Source organism: Cebus imitator, unplaced genomic scaffold, assembly GCF_001604975.1.
Source record: "Cebus imitator isolate Cc_AM_T3 unplaced genomic scaffold, Cebus_imitator-1.0 Scaffold122, whole genome shotgun sequence".
NCBI classification, from domain to species: Eukaryota; Metazoa; Chordata; class Mammalia; order Primates; family Cebidae; genus Cebus; species Cebus imitator.
The window spans coordinates 1,897,972-1,917,289 of NW_016107437.1; the positions used below are offsets into that span (position 1 = coordinate 1,897,972).

At 49.6% G+C, this 19,318-nt stretch overlaps 1 protein-coding gene across 6 annotated transcripts in view; it reads left to right on the top strand.

The window, feature by feature from the left end:
- CLEC16A (C-type lectin domain containing 16A) overlaps nt 1-19,318 on the top strand; it is a 226,635-nt gene that overhangs the window by 196,219 nt on the left and 11,098 nt on the right. For 5 of the 6 annotated variants that reach the window (XM_017539972.1, XM_017539971.1, XM_017539970.2 and 2 more), the window contains one exon: nt 16,278-16,442. The exons of the other annotated variant lie outside the window; for it this stretch is intronic. In XM_017539972.1, coding sequence (XP_017395461.1) covers nt 16,278-16,442 — 165 coding nt within the window. The remainder of the gene's footprint in view (nt 1-16,277; nt 16,443-19,318) is intronic. 6 annotated transcript variants of the gene reach the window in all.

The following is a 19,318-nucleotide window of genomic DNA, read 5'->3' on the forward strand; positions in this document are numbered from 1 at the left end:
CTGGGATTACAGGCACGTGCCACCATGCCCAGCTAATTTTTTGTATCTTTAGTAGAGACAGGGTTTCACCATGTTGACCAGGATGGTCTCGATCTCCTAACCTCGTGATCCACCCGCCTCGGCCTCCCAAAGTGCTGGGATTACAGGCTTGAGCCACTGCGCCCGGCTAAACTTCATTCTTGATGGCTGCATAAGAGTCCGTTGTCTGAGTGTTAGTTCCTGAGGTGGCCCTAACAAAGCCCCACAAACTAGGTGGCATAAACAGCAGAAATTGATCATCTCACAGTTCTGGAGCACAGAAGTACACAATCAAGGTATTGGCAGGGCTGGTTTCCTCTGAGGGGTGTGAGGAGGACTCTGGTTCAGGCCTCCCTCCTTGGCTTCTGGTGTTTTGCTGGCGATCTTCGGTACTTCTTAGCTCGTGGAAGCATCACCCCAGCCTTGCCTTCATCTTCACACCATGTGCTACCATGTGAAACCTGCATCCACATGTTCACTTTTTAGGAGACACAGTCATAGTGGATTAGGACCAAATGACCTCATCTTAACTAACTGCATCTGTAAAATGGCCCCATTTCCAAACCAGGTCACATTCGGAGTCTGAGGTACTAGAGGTCAGGACTTCAACGTAAGAGTTTGCAGGGGACACAGTGAAACCCGAAGCAGTCTGAATATGCCGGATTATACGTAGTCCACTTATACTGGCCGCTTATGTTGTTTCTATTACGTTATGAATCACCCTGTGACGAACATCCGCATTCAGAAATCTTGGTTTACATTTCCAATTACTCCTCTAGAAACCATTGCTGAGAGTCAAAGGGACTGTCCATTTGTCTGGCTCTGGGTGGCACCTTGCCAAGTTGCCTTCCAGAAAGCAGAGCAGGGGGATGCCCACCTGGCCACACCTGGGCCCTTGTCTTCATTCACCTGGGCTCCTGCCCAGTGCTCCAAGCTGAAGTCCTCAGCATGTATGTGTGTGCCTCCGCCAGCATGCATTCTTTCTACCAAGTCACTTTTTTATTTCTCATTCCTGCCAAAAAGAGAGAGAGTCTACGGGTTAATAGCAAAATAGAAACCATAGCTCAAAATGTCTGTTTAGGGCATGTTCTCTTGCATCCTTGTAGATGAATAGAGATTTCAGAAATACTGGGCCCTCTGGGCCTCAGGCATTAAATCAGTCAGTGCAAGTTCACTCACAGGGCAGCTTGCCAAGCGAGCGCAGGAGAGAGTCGTGAGTTCTCTGATTTAGTTCAGTCCGTTAAGCCTATGGCAGCCCACACCAGCCCACTACTGCAAAAGGCAATCAGGTAATAAGTACTCAGCCACTTTTGAGGCCAGAGGCTGGCTGGGGAAGGGGTTCTCTGGAGCCGTTCAAATGGAGCCAACTTGATGGGTTTTTAGGGTAGTTCTGAGAGCTAGAGATGGGTAAGGAACCCAGGAACCGAGAGCTTAGTTAACGGAACTTCAGAGAAAGAGGCAGCAGAGGAATCTCTCAGAGAACCAGCGGGTTTTGTGTGTGTGATGAGCAAGACAGAACTAGGTGCTTGAGTGTTGCCTGCTAGTTAGGTGTCTCCTGTTCAATGGAACCGGCATTGAACAGCAGACACCTAACTCAGCACAGCAAGGGCCAGCTTAGCACAGAGACCAGAGAGCAGGATGCGCGGAAGGATAAATTTAGCCTGCGTTTCAGGGGAAAACATTGATCTCAAGTGTAGTGCTGTCTTTTAAAAGAAAGTGGAAGCCTTAGGCCGGTCATTTGGGACAATTTCACTTGAACAGATAAAAGCCCAGGAAAAATGAATGCTCATGACCAGTTCACCCTGCTAGCACACCCACAAGATCTTCCCTGTGCAGAAGGTGGCTGGTGTCCGCATGGGCCTGACAGATGGTCCACCCTGCCACCTTTATTTCTTCCCCAGAAATGGCGCTGCCTTGTTTTCTGGAGAGATTTGAGGTTTATATTTCTGATCGCAAATGTTCGTCTCCATGAGGAATGACGGGGGGTCCAAGCTCTGCATTTGCTTGGCTGCTGGCCCAGGACACTGACATCTGATGGGTCACACCTGTCAGAGCAGGGCCAGTACCAGCCCCCTCTCTGTTGTCTAGAAACTGAACAAAAGCCGTCAATTACTGGTATCTGTAGATAGGGTTTCTTCTTTGTTTTTAACCAGGTCTCCTCTAGCATTCACCCAGCATCCTGAGCATGGTTTCCACCTGGTCAAAGCCAAGGGCACCACTGTGGTCCCAAACAACAGGGCACCTGTGCTAATGACGTTCCCACAGTCTCGCCCATCAGCTGGTGACAGCATCTTTCCTATAGCCTCCCTCTGACACTGCTCTGTTGTGTGAAAAGGGAAGAAAGTCCAGTCTGTCAATATTTGGGGCACTAATCATCAGCATTCGGGCGCCAGGGGTCATTGAAAGGCTGAGATGCTTCCAGGAATTCATGGCTCTAAAACCGTGGGGCTGACTGGAAAGGATCTCTAGTGAGGGTATGAAAGAAAGAAACCCAAATCTCCAGTCCACCCCCACCCCACAGCCCCTCAGCGTTGTCCACTGTGTCTTGGATTCTTGGGAAGAAATGAAGTCAGTGCACATAGTGATGCGGGTCCAAGTTAATAATCAATATAGAGGAAGGAGAAAGGATGTTCAATATTTAAACATGTCAGAGCGCTGGGTTTGTTTGCCAGTTACCGCCCTCCGCCTTCTTCCTGAATGGGTTCTATAAAACTGAGCCTTCCTTCCCCAACCCTGCAGCTGGCATCTGATACCAGTGACTTACATAGAAGGGGAAATAGTGCCTTTTCTAGGCAGCCCCTCCCCACAGCTTGCCTCCTTCTCAATTTTTGTTGCCTTTCTTGAAGGAAGAGGATGACAATGGAAACTAAGTTTCTTATTATTTCATAACAACCCCTGGAGCACCGGTGAGGAGTTGACAGCTTTAGGATCATGTCCGGAGTTGTCTTAATTTTCTCAGATTTGCTTCTTTGAAACTGTCTCATATTTTAACATAAATGTTGTGCTTTGGTTCTTATATCTAACAGATTAAAAAGTCTAAACAATGAATCATACAGTTGTGTTTAAGAAACATCGCTCTAAGTATACATACTAGATACGTTCCTTAAAAGTTGCCTGTAATGCAGAATTCTGTGAATCAATTCCTTTTTTCTTCTTGACACACATTATAGGAAGGGAAGAGCATTCCTTTGGGGAGGAGGGAAAAACATTTGGCCCCAAGACATAATAAAATCATGCTTAAGAATGCAGCAAACTTTAAAGTCTCTTAGTTAAAGGAAATCAATACTTTTATGATGAAATATTAATAATACTCAAAAAATAAGTCAAAACTACAAATGCAGAAGAGCCAGGGTGATTTGTAATGTTGGACACATTAGCTTAGCATTCGTAAGGAGGAACAAAGGGAAAAGAGAGCAAACCTAGCCCATTGAAGAAGCCCTTTCAGTTCCTAATAAGTCCCCTTTTTGTGAGTTTTCTATCAAGAAGACACACACCTCCCCGTAAGTGCCAGCGTTCCTTCCAAGCATTTTGTTGAAACTACCAGTGTTGGAAATGAAAGGGTGGATGTAGCTGGAGAGAGGAACACACACAGGTGTGTACACACACACACTCCCGCACACACGTGCAGACGGGTCAAAGAGAAATGGCGAGTTTGTTTGAATACACTGCTGGCTGTTCCCTCTGTCCTCGTCCTCCATGAATTGTTCCGGTAGAAATCTTTAAGAGAGGTGGACTTAGAGTACATTGAACCACATGAATTGGCTGTTTCTGTAGGTCACGTTAGTTGAAAATGGCCGTTTCTGTAGGTCACGGCAGTTCCATATGGTTCAAGCTCATCCAACTCAAAGAAATGGAAACAGAATAGTCACGTGTCTTGAATGCAATGTAACATGAGGTTTTTAAGAATCTAGATGAGAATAACTTTTTCTCATAAACAATTTTCATAGAAATCCCTTAAACCTAGACATTTTAAGTTATTTTAGAAAAGCTCTCTCGTGTCTCACTTTATTAACTCCTAAAACCCTCAGTCATAATGGCTAACGTGAGGAAGATTTTCGTTTTGTGTCATGTTCTTTTCTCCAAAGAGCTGGGCCGTTTCTTTTGCTATGTACTCCTTTGTCTAAAGGGGTATGAAAATCCCAAGCTGGGCGTGGGGGCTCACACCTGTAATCCCAGCACTGTCAGAGGCCAAGGTGGGCAGATCACATGAGACCAAGAGTTCAAGACTAGCCTTGGCAACATGGTAAAACCCCACCTCTACAAAAAATAGAAAAATTAGCCAGGCATGGTGGTGTATACCTGTAGTCCCAGCTACTCGGGAGGCTGAGGTGGGAGGATCGCCTGAGCCTGGCAAGGTCAAGAGGCTGCAGTGAGCTGGGATCATGCCACTGCCCTCCAGCCTTAGTAACAGAGTGAGATTCTGTCTCAAAAAAAAAAAAAAAAAAAAAAATCCCAGTTATTACATCACTGGGTCCAAGTTCCAGGCACCATAAATTCCAGCCGAGGACTCAAAACAGCAAGTGCTACCTGAACGTTTACATTGTGTTTAATGCTTTAATCCTCAAGACCCCTAAGGTGTGGTGTTCTCACTCTGCTTTTTACTAGAGAGGACATAGGCTCGTGGGGTAAACAGGTCCCCTGCTGTCACATGCCCAGACCCCCGGCCCTCTCCCCACCACTGTATCCTGTAGTCAGAGTGAAAATGACAGACCCAGAGCCAAGGAAGTGCTCTTCTCAAGTGTTCTTCCCCCACAGATAACAGAAGGCTCATGTGCAGCCATCTGATTGGCATTGTCCCACAGGGCTGCCAAGGCAGACGTCGACAGAGCCCTGTCCACTTAACAACCTCAGCCATGGCCTTTTGTAGCTTGTTCTGGGCTGATATCCATCGTGGCCTTTCTGTGGCTCTGCACACATTCCCTGATTCTATCTGACTCACATAGTTCCAGATAGTATCTTCAGTTCTTGTTGTAGATGATGTGTCATAGGACGTCATCAGCTGTCGGTCTGGCCTAGCCTCAATCTGTTAAAACACACGGTAGAAGAGGCTTTGGTGAGGTGGGCCAGCTTCAGAAATTAACCACCTACCTTGCAAAGTCAGAGTCCTGGCGAACACAAGCAAATGGAATGGGACCACAGGCGTCCTGCTCTCTGCCTTTGGTGAGAACTAAGTATGTGTCAGCTGCACATGCCTTTTGCAGAGAATCAAAACTAATTCCCTTGCCCCTTTGTACACTGCCGTCTCCTGGAACACATGGGGCAGGCCGAACATGTCAGTGTAGGATACACACCGCACGGCTTCCCTGCTTCCAGCCCAAAAGGTCAAAACGAAGCTGATGGGATAAGAGACTTGCTGGGGAAGAATCTCGGGCTCCTGGCTGAGTGCGGTATGCTCACGCCTGTTAGCCCAGCACTTTGGAAGGCCAAGGTAGGTGGACCACCTGAGGTCAGGAGTTCAAGACCAGCTTGGCCAACATGGTGAAACCCATCTCTAGTAAAAATAGAAAAAAATTAGTCGAGCACAGTGGTGCATGCCTGCAGTCCCCGCTACTTGGAAGGCTGAGGCAGGAGAATCACTTGAACCTAGGAGGCAGAGGTTGCAGTAAGCCGAGATTGTGCCACTGCACTCCAGCCTGGGTGACAGAGTGAGATTCCATTTCAAAAAAAGAAAAAAACTAGTCTGGTGCTCCTTGGCCAGCCAGATCCTTTGGGGGGCCATTCTTTGCGAACAGGGCTGTAGTGACCCACCCCACTCCTGATTTCACTCCCATCAGGGTCAGTGAGCGCCTGTGCCTGGAAGTCTGCTGGGCGCTGTCTAACCCACCTTCCTCCCGCTGCCGTTTCAGCCCTGCCGACTGCCTCAGTAGAGAGGCAGCCCAGATGGCCACCGCTGAGCTTGCTAGTGCCTTGGCTGAGAGACCGTTGTGGAACTCTTTTCTTGCTAATGTACAGATGGTAATACCAGTGGAAGAGGGCAGGGGCTGGGTGAGGCAGGGACCCAGTCCTTGGGAATCCAGCCCAGCTCTGGTGACCCTTGGTTCTAGAAATCCAAAGCAGGGTTGCACCACTGTGAGAGATTCCGAGATCGATGTCCCCCATGTGCCAGCCAACCCTCTGCAGCCTGGATAAGTGCTCATGTGAGATGCACACATTCCTCACATTCACACAGCCCAGATGCCCCTGCCCCTCTGGGTAGCAAAAGGGACATTAAGACTTGGTGCTCCCCATGGGTGGTAGCCCGTACAGGCATGCCTCCACCCGACAGCAAAAACATTTCTATGGGCACACTTAGGACAGAAATGACACAGAGAGAACGCAAGATACTGAAAGACCATTTTTTCTTTTCTGCAGGTTTTCAAGTATAGTGCTTAAAATCCAACAGGATTTATCCATGGATAAAGAGCTATAGGCTAAAAGATACTGCAAGTTCCCAGCTATTTTTGTATGTTGGACATGTTATCCCCTGAAAAGCAACCAGAAATAAAAAGCCTTCAAGTGTTGTGAAGTGTAGCCCAGTCAGTGATGTTGAGGTTGCCTGTGGTGGCGGCTCAGGCTTGGCCAAGGGAGGCCATAGGAACATCCCTTCCCGAGGTGCCTGATGTGTAGACCTGCCCCCTGGGCTGGACAGGAAGAGGCTTCTTCAGCACCAGTGCACAGGAAGAAAACCAGAAATCACCATTTGGGGGCAAGTCCCTAATTGACCCCAAAGCATAGAGCTTTGTGCACTGAAACAGTAAATCATTTAAGACTCATTAAAGAGATACTGACAAGGGCAAATACCTGAAGCCTTCCCAAACTTCAGGGTCCTAGCAGTGAGGGAGGGAACTTCTGGAGGCCCCCAAGGGTCCTGCAGGCTCGTGGCATCACTGCCATCTGGCCCCTGCCCACTTGTCAGTAGATGCTTTTGTTTTAGTGTAGATTCCTAAGAGGAGCCCTGGGCAAGGACCACATGGCCTGTGGTGGATGTGCTGTTGTTGGACTTGATTCTGAACGCTGCTTCCTCAGCCCCCAACATATGCTCTTTGAGCAGTCCTGGGTAGTTTGGGCTCTGTGCCCTGTCTTCCTAAGGTGGCTTTCCTAGGGTAGTCCGCCACTGAGTGGCTCCTAGCCTCTGACTGCCCTTGGGCATTGCTGTCATCTTGCCGGGGGGCGGGGGGGGGGTAGGATCAAGAGCCGCTTCTTGAGTCGGAAGCACAAACAAGAATGTTCTATGTCGCCTGTGGATCTTTCTAGTAAGCCACAGTCTGTCCAGAGCCACCAGCTGCTGAAGTCCCAGACTTAGTCACCTCCCAGCCCCCCATCTCTCACCCCAGGGACCTGGCAGGCTGCACTGGGAGGTGAAAGGGCAGATCCAAGGAAGGAGCCGGTGCGGGGAGAAATAAGGCCACGCATGCTTGCTGTCTTCAGTTTGTGTGTGAGGTCACAGGGCCGATTGATTTTTTTACTGTTTCCCAGCATCGTGATGGGTGGTGAGAAAATATGAACACTGCATCGTCAGACCTGAGCCGCAGCCTCGGAATGAATTTGCTAATGAAAGGCAAGCTCAGGGCGCCCATGCCCCACGATCCTCATTCACGGCAGAGACTGTGGAAAATGCATGGGTTGCTTCTCCTGAATCAGCCCCCAGTGGGTTTTATATTACGCTTTGCAATCTGCAACAACCATAAATCAGTGTAGGTTTTTGTTAGGGCGGGCAGCTCTCCTCTCCAAATCTTAGAGCTTATCCTAAAAGAGATCTATTGAAAACTGTACTTCTTTGATGCACCTCTGAGACTTTCTTAGTCACATACCTCAGACTCAAAAGCCACCCATCTCCAGAGTTTGGCCAAGGTGGCTCTAAGGTGTGACACACACCTTGGGGTTAAAAACAGAGGCTGGAGGCCAGGTGCGGTGGCTCTCACCTGTAATCCCAGCACTTTGGGAGGCCAAGGCAGGTGGATTTCACCTGAGATCAGAAGTTCGAGACCAACCTGGCCAACATGGTGAAATCCCGTCTCTACTAAAAATAGAAAAAGTAGCTGGGCATGGTGGCGCATGCCTGAAGTTCCAGCTACTCAGGAGGCTGAAGCAGGACAATCACTTGAACCTGGGAGGTGGAGGTTACCGTGAATCGAGATCACACCATTGCACTCCAGCCTGGACAACAGAGCAAGACTCCACCTCAAAAAATAAATAATAAAAGAGGCTGGAGAGCCCTCTGATTACATACAAACGACTCACACATACAGATGGCTTGGGTTGGGGTTACCCACTTCTTAATTTTCAAAAAGAGTATGAATGAAGCCGTCAGCATTTTCCAAATCAGCAGGTGTTACATCAAAATCCAGATACCCAGCTTCTCTTGAAGAACTGGAGACTGTGGCCATGCTGAGGTCCATGTTCTCACACAACAGCAGTCAGGAAAAGCTGGGATCTGCGCCTTCTGGTTTTCCCCAGTCTCCACCAGTCCTGGCCATCTCCCTGGCACAGAAGCTGAATGTCCCGTGAACTGCATGTATTAGCATGCCTGCATCGTTGTTTTAATAGAAGAGAATGGTTTCTCAGTGTGCATGTGTCTGTTAAATAAGGGGAAACAGATGACAGAGAGGACCACTGGCATTTTACCTCCGGCCCTTCCTCATTACATTACCCGGCTGGCTAGCCTTGCCCCATCTGTGATTTTCAAAAGTAGGATCCACAGAAGTGTCTAGAAAGGGGAGGGGAAGTCCCTCCTTGGTAAGGCTCCATGCCAGCCCCAGGGAGTTCCGTTTTCATCTCATGTATAAATTGGAGTTTCACTATTTAGAAAAAGTGTTTGAAAAGGGCTGTCATAGGGCATTATCTTTGCAGAATGAGGTTCCATCTGCATTCAGGAAGCTGTATCTCCCATGAAGCTACTTTCAAAGACATGCCCCAGGAGGGTTCATGGGACAGAAACCTGGCAGGTGAATTGGTGTGTGGTGTAGGTCACCTGGTACAGTTTTCCCTTGTGGTCTTGGCTCCTAGGAAGCTCAGAGTTGAATGGTAACATTAACTTCCCATAGCTTGAAGGCTTTCTGATATAACTTGTCACCTTTTATTGTTGGGCTCTTATCATTTACTTTTTGTTTTATTAGCTTTCAGTATTTACTATCTATGGCATCGAGGTTTGGGTTTCTAAATGTAACATAAGCCATCTCAAATCCTTCTTGGAAACAGGCAGTATATACGTGCATCTGTAGGGGATGAGGCAGCAGGACGAGGTTAGTGTTTTTGAGTAGAGTGGAGAATCCCCAAATTGAAATAAAAGCCAACTGGGTTCCTTCCGTTTCAGCTCCCTAAAAGGTCCCTGTGGAATCCCCTATAAGCTCAGGTAGTTTTCACATCTTCCAAGGGTAGATTTTTTTTTTAAGCCTGAAATAGTTGCACTTTAGTCACATGGCCAGTATCCTCAGAGTACTCATGTGCAGAGCAGCACCAGTTCCAGGCAGGCCTCAGAGGCCGAAGGGCCTCTGTGCTCCCTTGGAGATTCAGAAAACCTTTGGTGCAAGCCCACCAGTTTTTGCACCTGCACACATCTAAGCCCTTCCCTCCCTTTGGTCTCTCTTGGGCCTTGCTCTGTCTGGGTCTTTTTTTATTTTTTTATTTTTTGAGACGGAGTTGCATTCTGTAGCCAGGCTAGAGTGCAGTAGTATGATCTTGGCTCACTGCAACCTCCACCTTCTGGGTTCAAGCAATTCTCCTACCTCAGCCTCCCAAGTAGCTGGGATTACAGGCGCACACATCCACACCCGGCTGATTTTTTTGTATTTTAGTAGAGACAGGGTTTCACCATGTTGGCCAGGATGGTCTCGATCTCCTAACCTCATGATCCGCCCACCTTGGCCTCCCAAAGTGCTGGGATTATAGGCGTGAGCCACTGTGCCCAGCCTCTTTCTGGGTCTTAACCATTGTGGCTTGGTGTGAACCCAGACAAAAACTCTGCCCCATCTTTGCTTTCTACCCGGAAAGTCCACTTGCAACACATGGGAAAGAGTTGACCAAGTGTTTCCTAAAGATTTGAGGGGTCATGGGGTGGGTCACCTCCCACCTCACTTGCCCCTTTCCCTCTTTCTCTTCAGCCCACCACACCCAGATTCCACCAGGCACGTATGGGGCAGGTTTCTATGCACCAGAAACCCTGGGAGCCAGCCAGTCCCTTGTCCCTAGGGGACTTAACTCACATCCTGCATTAACAAAGTTTTTTCCCCAACTATATCAGTTAACATTAAGTTCAACTACATAGTAAAGATAAACTCAAAAGGGAAGTTCATTTCCCTGTCAAATAAAAGAAGCCTTGTAGTCAAGAGCTAACACGAAGGCATCAGGGACCCAGACTCCTTCCTGTTCAGTGCTCTGCTGTCCCTAATGTGTGATTCATACTTATAGCTCAGGGTAGCAGCTGGAGTTCCAGCCATCACTTCCATTTTCTGGGAAGCGGAATGGAGGAGGATATACCCACTTGTCTTTTAGAGGGCCTTCCAGGAAATCCCACATGCCACATTCATTTCTGTCTCACTGGTCACAACTTAGTCACTTGGCCACACCTACCTTCTGGGTTCTGTAACTGCAGCTGAAAGGGAGAATGAGTGTTGAAAGACAGCTAACAATATCAAGAACACTGTCCAAAACACTCTTCTTTTTGCTTTTTTTTTTTTTTAAGCCTTCTCAATAAAGTGAACAAAACCCTCTTAACCCAGAAAATTCCAGGTGCTAGCTGTTAATATAATGATAATCATCACACTAAATATCTAAACATCTTTGCGGTCCAATTTCTTATGCCCTACTAGAATAGGCCGTCTCCTACACAACCGTCAAGGTCCCAAGACTAGGCAGAGCTGCTGCAGGAGCACAGGGAGAGAACAGTTAACCCCACCTGATGCAAAGACTCCTACCAGGCTGGTGCTGAGCTGTGTGAGCCATGAAGAATGGGGCAGGGATTTGTAAAGACAGAAAAGAAGCAAGGGAGAACAGCCTAGCAAAGGTTGAAAGCAAGTGGTTCTTGCTAGGAAGTCTGAGGACCGACCTAGGTTGCTGGAGGCAGATCACCGTATTTCTACATCCCCACTCCCCCTACACACACCCAGTGATTCTGGGATTGTAGGAGGGCCTTGACTCCTAAGGTCTCTGGGGGTTCGAACTTCCCTGAGTCCTATGGATCTGACCAACAATCTAGGCAGAAAAAGCTGAGATTAGCAACTCAGATGCCTGCATGGCCAGACAAGTTGTAAGAGCAGAAAACCAGCTCTGCTTATCTCCCTCCTATTGCTGTCCCGTAGGAATGGGACCCCGTAAAGGCAGATCTTTTCATCTTTTAAGAAACCAGAAATCCTGGTCTGTGCATAAAATCTCCCAACGTGTCAATGGTGATACCTCCAGCAAGCACACACATCACGTAAATAAGCAAAGCAAAGCTTATGCGCAACCCTAGGCCACTGCTGGCCCGCTCTGAATCCTGAATCACATGGTAAAGTGATTCTTAGTGGGGAAAGCTTAAAGACCCAGAGAAGAGGAGGAGGGGGGCATGTCCAACATCTCAAAGTCAGTTTGGGCAGAGCTTGGATGCAAACCTGGGGTTCTGACTCCAAGCCCAGTGCTCCTTCTATCAGTGGGCCTAAAAATAGAAGACTGACCTTTTTGTGGTATTTTTGGGCTTGACAAATGCCAGAGCGTTATTCATTAGTTCATCTTCCCAAAATAACTGGCTATACACAGCCAGAGGGCAACAGGAAGACCCTGGGCTGCCCCGCATGAAACAGGGCGCTCCTGGGATGCAGGGGATGTGTCTCATCGTGGGCATAGGTCCCCCAACTGTTGGAGTGGCCTTCCTGGCCCTCCTCTTGGTGAGTCCAGGGGAGAGAGCCTCAGAGGGCAGAACAGATCTCAGGAGGATGTTAGGATCGGGAGCTTGAGTCCGTCCAGCTCCCAGGCAGCTTATGTTCCTTCCATCATCCTCCCTTTTTTTTTTTTTTTTTTTGGTTTAAAATCAGGTTTATAATAGGAGTCTTGGAAAATTCAGACAAGCACAAAAAATAACAATAAAACTCACTGCAGTACAACTACCTGGTTCTCTCACTGCGTCGGCTTCAATCCCTCCAGTGTGCTTTCTCTGCCATGGACAAGAGAGCATGCATTTTTTTACAAGAGCAGAAACATATGGGACATGCTTTTTCTAACCCTTTTCATTGACTCCATCTTGAGCATTTCCCCTGATGCTTAATCATCTCTTATCAGCATCTTGGTTGGCAGCAGGGAATTTCATCATCTGAATAGATTAGAATTCACTTAGCCTTGCCCCAGTTCTTGGACATATCAGCCGTCTTCTGTTCTCTGTTCTGCACACCAGTAGGTTGAATGTCCCTGTAGTTTGGTATGTGGATCTACCCAGTGTCGTCTGCAGGTGTGGAATTGGTCAGATGGTGTGAAAGGCCGTACAGACTCATATATACATTTTGCAGGATGTTCTTGAAACACACCCAGGGAGCGTCAAGAGTGTTATCTAGAGAGGATCTCAGGGAGGCCTGTTTGCCTGCATCCCTGTCCCACAATCTTTGGCTCGTCTGTGTGTTTGCATGTACCTGGCAGCCCGTGTGTGTTTGATTCATGCACCAAAAGCCTCTGGCAACTCCGCCAAAGCTAGTTCATCAAGGACTGCCTGGCTGAGATGAAGCAGGAACCAGAGGACACAGTGCTCCGGCCATGGGTGTTCATCCTAAATTCTCACCAGCACCCTCCTGATTCTCTGATGTGCCGCCACCTAGATTTGGGGAAAAGCCCCTTGAAACTGCAGGTGGGGGGCCTCGGGCATCCAGCAAAAAAAATATATTTTAAAATGGGCAAATAGTCTGAACAGACATTTCTAAAAAGAAGACATACAAATGGCAAAAAAAAAAAAAAAAAAAAAAAAAGAAAAAAACTCACTGGTTTTTATCTTTTCCTTTCTGGTCTCATTGCCACTGGGAAAGGGAGAGAGAGTGGAAAGGCGGGAGGTGGGATTTTTAGTAGCAGCAGGTGAGGAAGAGATGTGTTCAGTTACCTCTGCTCAGCTAGACCCTGCAAATGGGTGGGATCAGAGGCTGGTGATTTTTGTTTTTATGTTCAGCTCAGTACATGCAGATTTTACTGCCAATCTATGACTTGATCCCAGCCCATTCCCAAAATGAAAGAAGTGAAGCATCCTGACTGCAGTGCCGGCTTCTCATCTGCTACCCCACACGTCCCACTGCAGATGACTTTTGATAACAAACCAGGGCTTTAAAGAGAGCAAGAGAAAACACATGTCTTCTTAGAAGGGGCATGTGACCACCTTGGCAACAGCCGTGTCGTTGATCCATTCCAGCCAGGGTTGTTATCGGGAGCGTACAAGGTGTAATCCCCACTCTGTTATGACACTGGCTGGCCCTCTGTTCTTAGCCCTGATAAATAGGCACCTCGGGAAAAGCCATCTTGACATTTTGATTTGTTAAGGGGTAATTCATTTTCAAGGAAAGTAAACAGCTTGTAAACTGGGGGGTTTACCGCTCTAAGTGATTAAGAAGTGAACAGCTATAAAACTGGTTCTGTGAGGCTGTGGCTGAGTGTCCCCAAGGAATGCTCCTGCCCGGTGTTTGGATTTGCCGGATGTTTGCCATAGGTCGTCTGAGCCGGCGCCTGACACACACACAATATATCACGTTGTACCTCTTCCTGAGAACTCCAGCTACATCCATCCTGCCTTTCTCTCCGCAAGCAGATCTCTGCCATAGGTGTGGACAAGAAATACCCTCCATACAAGAGGAGCTGGTGCTCAGGATGGCCACCTCGCTCGGTGACTAACCCTGCTCCCAGCAGGCCCCACACACTTGCCATTATGGTCGATGCTTGTTACATCATCCCCAAAACCCAACTCGTGGTATAAATAGGGCCCCTACCTTTTAAGGAGCTGATCTTTAGACAAAAACGGCTTCACGTTAACCTGAGTACAAATATCCTCTCCTTGGTGGCCAGGAGAAGAGTCCTGCTAAGCCCTAAGCCGGAGAGACAGAGCCACAGGTCCCATCCATAGGTGAAAGGAAGCAGGCTGAGGGAATCAGGGACATGCCCATGGCCCCACAGCTGGTAAGTGAGCAGAGGAGGGCTAACCCCTGGTACCAGAGCCTGGGCTTCATCCCCTGCACCAGATGGGCACACTGCTTCTGTCCAGAGCCAGGTAACAGGTAACCTGGCCAAAAAAAAAAAAAAAAAAATTTTTTTTTTTTTTTTTTTTTACTTTATTTATATATTTATTTTGAGAAAGAGTCTCACTCTGTTCCCTGTGTTCCCTGGGCTGGAGTGCAATGGCATGATCTTGGCTCACTGCAACCTCCACCTCCCAGGTTCAAATGATTCTCCTGCCTTAACCTCCCAAATAGCTAGGGATTACAGGTACCTGCTACTATACCCAGCTAATTTTTTTTTTTTTTTTTTTTTTTTTAGTAGAGATGGAGTTTTACCATGTTGGCCAGGCTGGTCTTGAACTCCCGACCTCATGAATCATCCGCCTCGGCCTCCCAAAATGCTGGGATTACAGGCATGAGCCACTGAGAGTGGCCTTCTAAAAAAACCTTTTAGTCTTTGCAGGCCATGTGGTCGCTATGGCAACTGCTCAACTCTGATCGAGAAAGCAGCCAGGGTCTGTGTAAACAAAGGACCGTGGCTTGTTCCAGTGAAACTTTACTTATCAAACAGGCAGCAGGCTGCAGGACGCCAACCCTGCTAACACCCTGCTGCCTTTCTGAGTTTCAAGAAAGGTGAGGTCAGAGCCTGAAGGGCCTTCTGGAAGTAGTGTCAGTGGAGAGCTGGACCATGTGAGGTTCAAGCAGGGCAGGTGATATGAATGAGGTCCCGGGCTGGCTGTAGTGAATGCATTCACTTGAGGAGTGGCAAGGCCTGGGGGAATGACCAAGAGGGTTGAGATTCCCTCTCTCAGCTGGAAGGACTCACCCCCCCACCATATCTCCACCCCAATTTGCGGCTGCTTCTGTACTACCAAACACCATCACCATGGGTCCTGCCCAGCTCTTAGGGACTGAAGTCATGGCCTGCAGAAAACCACATGTCCACCAGAAGAGGGGCCCCTGGGCCGGATAAAAGGGATTTTGACTTATCATAAAGAACACGTCAGGCCAGATGTGGTGGCTCACACCTGTAATCCCAGAACTTTGGGAGGCCAAGGCAGGAGGATCGCTTGAGTCCAGGAGTTCAAGACCACCCTGGGCAATATAGTGGGACCCTCCATCTCTACAAAAAAAAAAATTAGCTGGGCATGGTGGCACATGCCTGTAGTCCCAGCTAACACAGGAGGCTGAGGCAGGAAGATCACTTGAGCCTGGGAGCTCAAGGCTGTGGCGAGCTGAGGTCACACCACTGCACTCCAGGCCGGGCAACAGAGAGAAACCCTATCCCAGAAAAACATAAAGAACAAACAGGTGTACTGAGCTCTCACCATGTGCCACACCCTCTGCTGGGGCTTGACAAAAGTTACCTCATTTTATCCCCACAACAGTGGGGTCATCAGAGCAGGTAGTGTACCTCCTGGATGTAGCTGTTAGAGACTCAGGAGAAACACGATAGCTATCCATGTGTCTGGTGCGTCCTTGCAGGAAGCAGGGTTGCGCCCAGGTCTGAGTATCTCCAAGATGAGGGGCTTGTCCATCCCCACTGTGTCGGTTTACCGCAGAAAGGTGCAGCAGACCCCACCTCCAGGTCCCAGAGTTGCTGAGGACCATTTAAGACCGTCATCACTAGCTCTTCACCAGAGCTTTCGTTGTTCCTGAACCTGGCTCTCCTAGAGCCTCAAGGGCAGAGCAGATTCTCTGTAAAGAAGGTCCAGGGCACTCCCCTCCTGCCCGGACGTGACTTCAGGGCGTGAGTCAGGTGCCCTTCCTTGGGCACCATCAGCAGAGACCACGAGACTCTACCATGAGGGCATGTAGCATTCCTGGGTGAATTTGCCACGAGAGGCTGCATGTCCCTCTTGAAGGACACAGCTGGCGAGCTGCCGAGCCAGCATCAGACACTTGGATTGACGACTCACGGCCCCACTCTCAGCTCTGTGGCTGGTTATACTCTTTTCCTTAAATACCTTCCAAATGTGGCCGGGTCAGACCCACGGCCAGCGAGGTCAGCCTGTTCCAGCAAACAGAGCAAGGGACTGGGGTTGGGTTGCTCAGCGGAAGCGTGACATTGAGGTCCCCGGGCCTGCTCTTTGCTTCCATTTAGTCACCTGGTACCTTGTCTTGCAGGCTTCGCCGTGGCCCAGTGCATAAACCAGCACAGCTCCCCATCCCTGTCCTCGAGGTCGCCACCCTCCGCCAGCGGGAGCCCCAGCGGCAGTGGGAGCACCAGCCACTGCGACTCGGGAGGCACCAGCTCGTCCTCCACCCCCTCCACAGCTCAGAGCCCCGCAGGTATTGGCCACGTGATTCTGTGATGGGGGGGCATTTGGGGAACCCTGTGATCCCTTGCCATTACCAAAACCCCTGACCTCCAGGTCCTCCTGGTCACTGAAGGATGCTGCCGCTCAGGTGATGTACACCTGCAGCCTCTAGAGGTGTCTTAACGTGATGTTCCCTCCCGAGCTGGGTCAACTCCCAGATGGGGAAGAATTGCTCCTTTTTCAGGCCGGTCCCCACCGAGGCCACGACTGACTGCAGAGCGGATGGGCAGCAGGTGGGCCACACCTAAACCAACCCCATCATCACCTCCACAGTCTTAGGTTTCCCGAGGTGATTGTTTGCAGTCTGGGAAAAGAATCGTGTTCCTGCGAATTTTTTTTTGCCTCTATAACATACGAGTTTTGTCCTTAAATGTAGTGCAGTCCAGTTGTCTGAGGAGGCATGCACTTTGCCACCCGTTGGAGACTTTGGTAGGATGTGATAAAGTCATATCTTGCCATCCTTCAACTTACTCCACTTCAGACATGGCACAGAGGGAATCCAGGAGTGAATGAGAGCCCCTGGAGTCAGCCTAGAATGGGACATGCCCCTGCTCCTCATTCTCCGCTGCCGTGAGCTCTTCCCTGCGCAGGTTGTGGGGAGTACAGACACCAGGCCTCTGGAACGACATGGCCCCACATTGTAGCCAGAGGAGCAGGGAGGGGCATCCATGGCCTTAAGCCAGCAAGATGCTTCATGCCCCGGCAGCATCCCCCTGCCATGGGTCTAGGGGATTATGCCAACTGCCTGCACTCCTGATTGGGGACCCTCAGTGTCCTTCACTGTTCCTGCAAGGTCCCCTCCAGAGCCCTCACTCATCATATTTCAGGGGCACCTGGCCCGACTTTCATTAATTTATAGATGATGCATCATGACAGGACGCAGGCCACTGCAGAACCAGGGAGGTCGAGGGCCCTTGGTCCCCATCCTTTCAGCACCAGGAGCCAAGGTCTCCCCGGGCACCTACACCTCGCTCTCAGGCACTTCCACGTTTTGCATTTCCAGTTCATATCTCTGGCTCAGAGCACCTCATCCCGCCTGTGTCCATCCCATACACACACAGTGTTGCTTCCATTTCCTCTTGACTTTACGAGGCCCAGGCAGGAAGGTCACCCCACAGCCACCTCACTGAGTCCCTCTTCCACTCGGCACCTGCTCCAGGACATGACCACCCCTTCTGAGCTATTTCTAAGCCCAATTTAAGGTTGGCTACACATTTAAGCAGATGCCACTGCTGTTGCCAGGCTCGTAGCTGGGAAATTCCAGCAAAGTCTCTTCCAGGAGCCAAGGTGCACCCTCAGTAGCCCTCTTGATCCCCGTCTCATGCTTGCTCAGAGACAGGCATGCAAGGTTGTGTGTTCATGTGCCTGTGTGCACATCCACCTCCTGCCTGTGCGTGCACGCTTCTCTGTCTGCATGGACACCCCAGCACATATATTCACCATTGCACTGGGGATGACAGCTCCCTTTCCCGTGTAGCTGTAGTCACCTTTCTGTCATTTTTAAGGACGCACAGCCAACAGCTAAGTGAACAAAGAGGCATACACCTCTTTGCCTAAAGCTAAAACCAGCAAAGACCCACACTATCAAAAATGGGCCTCTGTATATGGATGCCCACGTGAACGTGACCCCTGAGGTGTCAGCTCTGCACTTTTCCAGAGGCTGGTGTCTGTGGCGTGTGCTAGTCTTTTCTCTGGGCCTCCCCCAGCTCCTTTGTCCCTACCCCCACCATCCCCTGCATGGTGCCAGTACTGTGTCTTCTTATCTCAGAAATCCAGTGGCTGTTAGCCTGGTTGTCAGGTGGCCAGGCAGTTCCATTTGCTAAGTGAGAGTCAGGACCTCCGAGGTGTCTGCTCCCATTTGGTGCGTCCACAGCAGGCCTGCGGAGACAAGTGTGTAGATCCCCATTCTTTATGTAGCTTGACAGTAAAAGCCTGAGGCCCAGCCTGCCTGTCCAGCTCTGCAGACACTGAGATAACTCACCTCTTGTTGAAGGGCCTGGCCCGGCGGGCAGCCTGGGCTTTACTCTTACCAATGCCTCGGGATGCAGGTATTGATCCCTGGCAGGAGAGTGCATCAGAGCCCACAAGCTCCTCCCTGCCTTGAGGCCAGACTTCCAGGCCAGCGTGCAGTCTCCCTCCCAGTCCACCCAAAACGAAGCATATGGGCTTCCCATGTTCCCTGTAGCGGTGGATCTAACCAGATGGCTACAACATCTGCCTGCTATTCCACCAAGCCACGCAGGAGAGAAAGCCAAGAACAGGAGAAGGGAGACAGTTCTGTTGGGATGGGAGCCTTTCTGCCAGTTGCCTGATTCGACATCTACTCAGAGTATGGCCCAGCATTCAAGCTTTTGATGAGGGAAGATAGCCCTGTGCGGCTCTCTCACCCAACTTTTCGCCAGCTGGGGGCCTGGCCCTCATTCACAAGAGATGACATCCTTGGAGGGCCAGCCCGGCGGCAGGGTGAGCTAGGGCCTCTCCTCCAAGCCCATTCATCCTAATTGCCCACTGCCTTCAGCCTGGACAGCAGAAGACAGCTGCAGCACCCCCAAGGGGCAGCTTGTCCGCAGAGTGGTTTTTGAGGGCACAGTGCTAAGTCAGAAGCATTCCTGTCCCTGTGATTCTGAAGCCTTCCAGAGTCCAGGAAGCTCCGCCTTGTAGAGAGCAACTGCCAGACCCTCGGAAGTCAGAACTAGCAAACCCCAGTGGCTTTGTTGCCGTTGATTTGTTTTTTGGTTTTTTTGTTTGTTTGTTTTGAGACAGAGTCTTGCTCTGTTGCCCAGGCTTCCAAGTAGCTGGGATTACATGTGTGTACCACCAGGCCCAGCTAATTTTTGTATTTTTAGT